At 32.2% G+C, this 9,134-nt stretch overlaps 1 protein-coding gene across 1 annotated transcript; it reads left to right on the forward strand.

Moving 5' to 3' along the window:
- Positions 1-5,342: 5,342 nt before the first annotated feature.
- LOC25497208 (uncharacterized) lies at positions 5,343-7,509 on the forward strand. The gene is made up of 4 exons (XM_024786503.2): positions 5,343-5,627; positions 6,270-6,332; positions 6,656-7,336; positions 7,411-7,509. Exons 1-4 carry the CDS (start codon positions 5,376-5,378, stop codon positions 7,507-7,509), a joined length of 1,095 nt encoding a protein of 364 aa, XP_024642271.2. The 5' UTR covers positions 5,343-5,375.
- Positions 7,510-9,134: the final 1,625 nt, after the last annotated feature.

Below are 9,134 nucleotides of genomic sequence, written 5' to 3' on the forward strand. Positions count from 1 at the left end.
CTTTTTTCGAAACCTTCATCACTTACGATGATGTACCAACATGCAACAATGGTGCAATGAGTGGCGTCGTCCCCCCGCACCACCCTTTTTCCAGTTCCCACAACAATTCGTGTCGTTTGTTTCCGATTCAACCAGTACCCCATCTGCTACGGGTGGTGGTTGCTTAGTTGTTGGTATTCGTAAATTGCTGGTTGTCACCGGCGATCTTGTTTGGTTCTATGTGTTGGCTTCTCAATGGCAGAACCCCGCGTTGGTTTGGTTGAAACCCGAAAGGGTCCGTTCTTTATCCTCTATTTTGCCATCGTTTTAGACATTTTTCGCCGCCGTGTGGATTGGTTATGGTGGGTCATTCGAATCCTCCGTCTCCTCCCTTTCTTTGGAGGTGGTTGCGGTTCTATGTTGGGCCAGAAATAATTGTTAATTTAATGTTGTAAACAGTTAGTACGTATGAATTTGTTAATTACCGTGTTGGCGGTTGAATCTACTCCCCACTCTCAAGAATATGTATGTCTTTCGTATCCTATTAATCCTTGATTGACATGAGACCGTGTTGTCGTTGTTGCAGGGAGTTGATAGCATGTGATCCGATTTTGTGTTGAAGATCGATCAATTCGCCAAATTATAGACCCGATTTTCCCTCACAAACGTCTATCGTTAATGGTATTCGTTTGTTAGAATTAATTAGAGTTGAATCCACTTTGTTGATCTTTTTTTGATGTATTACCCGTTAGGGTGGATCCACTTGGATTGACTGGATCATATTTTTTGTCCTCCCAGGTTTTATATAATTTTTTCATTTTTTTAATAATATATATGAGCAACTGGCAATCGATTAAAGTAGGGTACCAACTTAATTGAGATTATTCTTTTTGCTCTTCTCTTATAAAAATATAATAAAAAATCTACCACTTTGAATAAAGCTATTACTTTTTTTATTTAATCACTCTCGGATTTCAATTATAAAACAAAAATATCTAAGTTCAAAAATTTACTTATATGCAATTAGTTTTCTCGAATGTTTCTAAAAAAATATAAAATTATGAAAAGTACCATCTATTGTAACTTGTTTCATGAGAATAAAAAAATATTAAAAATAAAACTTACATGAATTAAAATGTATATTAGGATAAATAACATTAAATTGAGTCAAAATAAGTTATATATATATATATATATTTTTTTTTTAATTTAAGATAATAAAATGTAGTTGTTTATTTGTTATATCTAAGATTGGAGAGAGTCCCTTAAAAGATATTGGAGAGAGTATTTCTCTCCAAAGTAAATTATCTCTAGTGAGAAAAATTTCAGAAAACAATTTTATTTAATCTCCTATCTTAATTTTTTTTAATTAGAGATCAAGCGTCAAAAATTAAAACAATCTAACCTAATTTCGTCATGTTTTAGTGTAGTTTTTTTTTTAGAGATGTTTTAGTGTAGTTATGATTTCCAATTCATCGTTTCCCCTTTTTTTCAAGCAAACACTTCATCCTTCTTAATGTTCCTAACCGAAATCCACAAACTAAAACCTCCATCAAACATGGGGAAGAAAAAGGTAGTCAACCAACTCAATTTCATGCAAGTTCTTCAACTCCAATGGTGATCATAAGAGTAAGATTAAAAAATTCTTCTAGTATGCTAATGTGGGATAGATCAGGCAACTAAAAATAAAGGTACTTAACTTTTGAAACAAATAAAATGGTTCAAGGAAATGAATAAATATGTACCTTTTAATGGTATTAAATAATCAAGTTGATTGTTATAAATACTTACCTAGGAACAATTTAACTTTTGCAACAAAATTGTTAGATTCGCCTTTTTAAATTTACTGGAAGATAGAAAAAAGAGTACGTTCAAGCTGACATCTCTTAAAAATTAATTGACAAATAATTAAAATAATAATTAAATATCATAATGTATTATATATTAAAAATGAAAACAAATAGATTTTACCCATTCGAATTCAATTCAATATTCTTGTAATGTATCTTTGTATTCTCCTTCAATATCCACCACAATTGGTTTAATTTCTTTCATTCTTCAAGGCTTTCTTAAGTAAAAATTATTTTATTGAATCCTTATTATTTTTAGTGTGGAGAGAGTGTGGAAGCTAGTAAAGTCAATTGATTTAAGTGCGATAAGGTGTGTCTTGGTTGATATAGTTGTTGCTTGAGGGTTCATATAATGCAGAATTTTAATTTATCTTTGTTATGTGAATAGTTTTGGAGGCTGATATGGATCAATGAGTTTGCATTTTAGAGTTTTAGCTTCTTAGAATAGGTTGGATGAGTTCATGTGAAGAGTGGGGACAATTAGGCGTATGTGTGGTAAAATTACTTCCATGGTGTTAAAATAGAGGCGGAGATGGGGATTAGAAATTGGTTTGATGACAACTTGATGATAGTGGAGAGTAATGAGAAAAATACTCCTTTTTTTTCAATGATTCGTGGTTGTAGAGTGGTCCTTTGTGTGATATATTTAGAAGAACTTTTGAGTTATATCAAAATAACTCTATGCCATTTAAGGAGATACGCAAGTTAGGGTTGGATGGGGTGGAGACGGTGTCATAGAATTTTTCTTGGAATGAGGTGCAGGGGATATATTGTTGTTATTTGTTGGACAACATTATTTTTAAGGCTAGCGTTTTTTATAAGTTTCTTTAAAGTTGATCGTGGTGAAACGTACCCTGCCAAAGAGGTATATCATCTAGTTGCAAGTGGAGCATGATGAACCTATGGCTCTAAAAAATCTCATTAGGAACAAAGTAGCTCCTCTAAATGTCTCTCTCTTTTCGTGGAGGCTCTTGAATATCTGAATTCTAATAAATGGCAACTTAGCTTGATGGAGTATTTAAAATATGAACTTATTTTTATGTTCTGGCAGATGTGAAAAAGAGGAGAATTATCTTTTTTATTTTTAGTGTGAATTCTTTGGTAGCATATAACATAATATTCTAAAGTGGTTGGAATTATTGTGTTCTTCCCATTAATTATTGTGAGGGTACTCTTCATTTCAGTGGTTCTCAATTGTTCCAAAAAAAATTCGTTCTAGTTTTCAGTTGATTTTGCTGACTTGCATTTAGATTATTTTGGAAAGACAAAAATTCTTACATTTTTGTCACAAGAACCAGTTTATGGTGTTGTTAGATAAATTATATTTCTCGTTTATTGGATACAAAATGCTAAGCAATCATGTATGTATTTTCAGTTGAAATGTTGGTGGAATAATCTTTCTACTTGTCTTGGTTATTCTACCTCATGATTTGATTCTTTTGTATCTATGCATCTTGAACTTTGTATTTTCCTTTATTGGGCACATCTTGTGCTTGAAGGGTTTTTAATATAATTGATTTGAGGTCTTCATACAAACAAAATCCACCGCAGTCAAGACACCAACTACATCAATATATAATTTATTTCATGTTGTTAGAAAGGGATGAGGGTTTGAAATTAGTTTGATGATAAAAATATGATTCAAATTACATTTAATGTCGTAAGAATCATTGAAAACATCATATGCAGTGTAAACGAATACATATTTGTAGGGACCAAAGAAGATTTAGATATTTTGATTTTTGTGTTAATTGAAAATTCAGTTTGTATTCGTTGTGTGATGGTCTATACAAACCACTGTTGCAAGCAAAATCAAATGAGGAAATCGTGAACACCATTCCCTCTTGGAGTTGCTCCTTGTTCAAGATCAATGTTCTTCGTATAAACGCACCTATTCGATCACCCTAGATAACAAATATTAAAATACTATACTTTAAACAAAAACAAAAACAAAAAAAAAAAAAACAAAAACGATATGAAAAAAAGTACCTTTCGATCCATTAGAACCAACTCCATAGAAAATGGTAGTTTTTTCTTTTTGTAGTCTTGAACAAACCAAGCACGAACAACCATCATAACTAATGTCCACGATTATTTTCTCAGCCAAACATTAGAGATGAAGTCGTGTTTCGTAGACGTTTTTATTTGCAATAGAAAAAATTAAAAAAATTACTTAGAATATAGATTACAGAGAACCAGAGAACAGAAAAAGAAGAACTATATTTTGTGATTGTTGTGTACTCATGACCAAAAATGCTACTATTTATATAGAAAAATAGTATCATAACGGTTAATATCTATTAATTATTAATTTAACCGTTTTAAAATTAATATTATCAACGTATTTAATATTATAAAATGTGTATTAAATGATTAGATTATATTTCATGTAACCTACAAAAAATTAACTTCATAACATTTAAAATTCAATAATATCTTATTAATATTAAGTAATATAATTTTGTAACGAATAAAAATTAATTATATAACCTTAAAAAATAATACTATAATTAAATTTTTAATTAGTAGGTTACTATCATAGTGTAACAGACCAAAATTCAAAAAATCATTTATTCAAGTTATTTATTATAATTTTGTAACTTACCAAATTTTTAATGTATTATATAAATGTTAATCGAATAATAATTATATTAATAATCATTTGATTGTAACGTACAAATTTTTAATGTATAATATAATTTTTAATCGAAACAATTATTTCATTGTAGCCAACTGTGTGTTTTATGTACAATTTAATAATTAATAAAAAACGGTTTTTAATAATAATTATAATTATTAAGCTTGTATTAAAAATTAGGAGAAATTTTTGGAACAAATGCCAAGTAGGATTATGATGATGCGGACATCTTTAGAGGAGAGGATTTTGGAATAGGCTATTTCTAAAAACTCTAAATTGTTAGTATAAAGATTCACAAACTTTTGGTAGGGTGCATAAAATTTACAGAAATAAAAGGATCAAAATTTTCATTGAATATGACAGAATTTTAAAAAAATTATGCAGAAACAATACGAGAGAGGAAGAAGCAAGGTTTACCTTCTAAATGATTGCAATTGAGTGAAGATTAACGCTATTTGTTCTATTAATTGTGATGAAAACACAAAAAAATTGGCCAAAATACGCAAGGTATAGAACAATATTGAAGCTTAGAAAATAAGTGTTAAAAAACTGCACCATTTTATATAGATAATAACGTGGGTGGAGTACGGTATATGAGGTGTAATTGAGAAATCGCAAAATATTCCTCCAGAACATAACTACCGAATACGATAAACGTGAAAATTTGCCTCCGGCATGTACATACCGAAGGTTTAAAATGTGAAAATTAAAATGCACTACCGGTATGTAACTATACCGGATGTATTATAAACGTTATTTTTGTATTTTTAGGGGGTCTAAAGAGATATTGGGGGCCTAAAAAGCAATCTTCCTATGCATATATATTAAAGATCCAAAATATAAAACGCGATACAACCCTAACGCGGTGAAGTGCGTGTATCGCGGCCATTCTCTCTTTCTGAATAACCATGATTACTACAACGATGAAGATGACGCATCAAGAAGAAGATGATCATGAAGAGGACTTATGCGATGCAAAGATGAATCCGAATGACAAGCAATTGAATGATGGTGATGTTGATGATGATAACAATGAGGAATCTTCCAGCGAAGAAGTGACATCATCTCATGCTAAACCCATCGGCAAACATGTTAGGGTTTCAAAGAATGGAAGAAAACATTTTCAATCCTTTGAATTGGATAAAAACCGATACACACTGGTATAATATCTCTTCCTGTTTTTCTTTCTTTCCTCTTATCTTTTTCACTAACATATAAACAACCAGTACAATGCACGCTTTTTCTATCCCTGTCAATATTATTACCAAGGTTTTAAACAACGGTCGCAGTCGCGAATAGGATTTCACTATGTCGGGTTATACAGTTGTTGCATACTGATTGTCGTATCCGCCATGTGCATAACTCTTACATAATATGTATATTAACGTAAATTAGAGATAGATTTGAAATTCTTAACCAGAGAAAGATGTAATTTATGTTCAAACATGTACTAAAAATGTGATTTTCATCCATCTTAATTGGAAAATATCTGGATTCTCTGTCCATTGTCATGAACGGCACGGGAGAAAACAGTGACGGCCACTAACTATTTCTTTTTGTCGGGGCCTTTTTCTCGTTAGAACCTTGGTTATTACATATTTTGTTTTGTAGTACACGAAAGTAGTGCATTTCAAATTGTGGATTATTAGGGTTTGTCTTGGACAATGATGATGATAATGATGGTTGCTATGTGAAATTGAGTTCTAAAACCTACTATTATGGGATAAGGGTTGCATGTTGTGTGTGTGTGTGTTAAGTGATCATGCAATTAAATGCCATTCTCGGCGTCATTTAATCTGCAGGAGGACACTGTTCTTCTTGCGCCTGAGACCCAAGACAAAAAGCCGTTCGTTGCAATTATTAAGGTGAACTCTTTTTTTTCTTGTTTTTAATGATAAATATTAGTAGTTCGTTAATATTAATAACTCCTTCGTTGGAATTTGAACCCATCGACCTTCAACTCTTTATCTCTTAGCTGTGTTGAGCTAGTCAATCCCTTTCTTAAGATGAACTTGTCAAATATATTCACTATACCTTATATTTTAAGATGTGTTGGTTTGGAACATTGGTGTTCTATGATACTAGATGTCTACTTAGGTATTATAATTGTGAAAATAGTTTGAAGATCACAAGCGGCTAATATATTCACCTTTCGATTTTCTGATTGCCGGCTATGTTTTTCTGTCAGGACATTGAACAATCCCTAAAAGGGAACTTGAAGATCACAACGCATCTTTTTTACCGTCCAGATGAAGCAGAAAGAAGGAGAGGTCATACCTGGAAATCGAAGATCAAGAGAGAGTTATTTTATAGTTTCCACCAATATGTTGTTCCGGCAGAAAATGTTATGCATACATGTGCGGTTCATTTCATTCCGGTACACAAAAAACTTCCAACAAGTAAGGAGGTTCCTGGGTTCATTGTGCAAAAGGTGTATAACACAAAAGAAAAGAAATTAAGGAATTTAACTGATAAGGTCTACGACGACAATCAGCAACAAGAAATGGATAACCTTGTTCAGAAAACTATTCAACGTTTGGGTGAATTACCAGACATCATTGTTGATAAAAAAGATTTAACGAAAAAGAGTATTTCACCTCATTACGACATATTAGTGAAATTTAATGCACTAACGGGAGAGACCAGTCGGGACGAACATTTGGTGATGCTGCTTCAAAATGTTCAATATTTGTTTGATTCTGATGACAATTCTGATGCAATCAGCAATGGAAATTCGAAGTCTTTTGTCTGGCCAGATGTTGCTGTTCAAGCTGTAGTTGCTCTGGAGAAAGCTTCACATGATACATTTTCACCAAATTATCAGAATTACAGTGAAAAGATACAAAATTTGGCATTTAATCTTAAGGTTGTGAGTTACTTTTTTAATATGAATTATTAACCTTAAATGTTAATTAATATGCATTTTCTGATCTTATTTTGCAGAACAATGTATTTTTGTTACGCTCTCTATTAAAAGGAAAGCTAGAACCTTCAAAAATGTTGAGTATGACACCTACTGAATTGAAGGATTTTTATGATTGAAGGTATTTGATGAATGCTATCTTTTCATCTATTTTTTTTTTTTATAATTTGTTGTATCATATAATGTTTTTCCCATGTAAATTTTACGCTATTAATTTTGAATTTGGTAGCATCTTGTTATTGGTTGAACCTTTATAATTTTGAAATATTTTATCTATTTTAAGCAATCTACATACAAACATACTTGTCAACGGCACAGACTTGTTTGTCAAAATCGTCAAGAATCTGCAGGTTTCACAACAGCAGGCAGCAGCCTCTAACAGTGAATCCGAAAGCTTCCTCCTGTTTCCAACAGAAGACATCTGCTACACGAGTCTGCAGGTGTACAGGTGACAGTTTCGTCAACAACTCTGCCACAAATCTGTTCTCTGTCAGGTTGAAAACACGTTGCCAGCTCTAGCCCCAATCTTCTGTGCTTTCTTCCTGGTTTCTTTCATGTGCTACTGTTATTTTCCGGAAACTCATCGCAAAGACTGTTCTGACCTAGCTATACTTCATTACAGAATAATGTATTTTCCCCGTTTCCTATCTTCCTGCTGCTTGCGGTTGTTAGCCAGTTTGATTCAACACCATTTTCCTTTCCGACTGAGCATAAATCACGTCATCAAATTGAGTCCATCCTGCTGTCATTTTCACGTTCGAAATTAAGCAATTTATCTGAACTTGATTAGTTTCGACCTAATTACATTATCATCTGATAGACACCTCCACACTAACTTAAAAGAGATAAATTTCTCGAAGACCACCTTCTTCCTACAAAAACCTTCTTTATATTTCTATCAATTCTTCGATCATCTTCCTACGTGCCTTAAAGAAAGAGAAGTAATATAATGGTATATGCTACTAAAAACTGAGTTTAACAGAACCAATCTATTTTAGCACATTTAAAATGCTAGTAAAATAAAAGAATGTAATTTTTCTCGGAGATTATTGACAGCGGTAATTTTCCTTGGAAGACTCAAAAAACATGTTTAACGGCCTATCATATTGTAGCAAAAGATCTAGAAACTCTTATGTTTTGTTCTTTAGCAATGTGACCACCCTGCATTGGACCCAATGATTTAATTTTCTTGTATTTTCATGGAGGCATCCTTTTTTTTTGGCGTTAACCCTCCGGTTCCCAGTGGAAAGGGTCCCTAGTAACCCGGAGTTCGGCAGTGAGGTAAGGATAGTCTGGCCAATAATTGTTCCAACTAGGAATCGAACTCGGCTTCTCCCAAACAATTCATCGTTGGTGAAGTTCATTAACCACTTAAAACTTAAATGTAGATAGTACTCATCAAGTGTTTAACTAACTGATACTTCTCCATCAAGAAGTTCTCACCTTTTAAGAGAAAGATCATTAGATTTAAGATGTCTTTCTTTGAAATCTATCTCTGATCCTTTTGCATCAATTATGATTTAGTTTTTCTACTATTCAGTCTATACTGGTCTGCCATTGTTTCCCTCTGATTAATGCTACTTGTGGATTTCAATCCTCAAAAAAAAAAATTCTCATGAGATATAGGTTAGGTGAATCACTTGTATTAACTTTTCATATTTATATCATTTTTAGTTGCTACCTCATTTTGAATACTTACAATTGCTTCAATAATCTTGTGGTTTTCGACATTGTAGATAAATGA

This window comes from Medicago truncatula, chromosome 6 (genome assembly GCF_003473485.1).
Source record: "Medicago truncatula cultivar Jemalong A17 chromosome 6, MtrunA17r5.0-ANR, whole genome shotgun sequence".
NCBI classification, from domain to species: Eukaryota; Viridiplantae; Streptophyta; class Magnoliopsida; order Fabales; family Fabaceae; genus Medicago; species Medicago truncatula.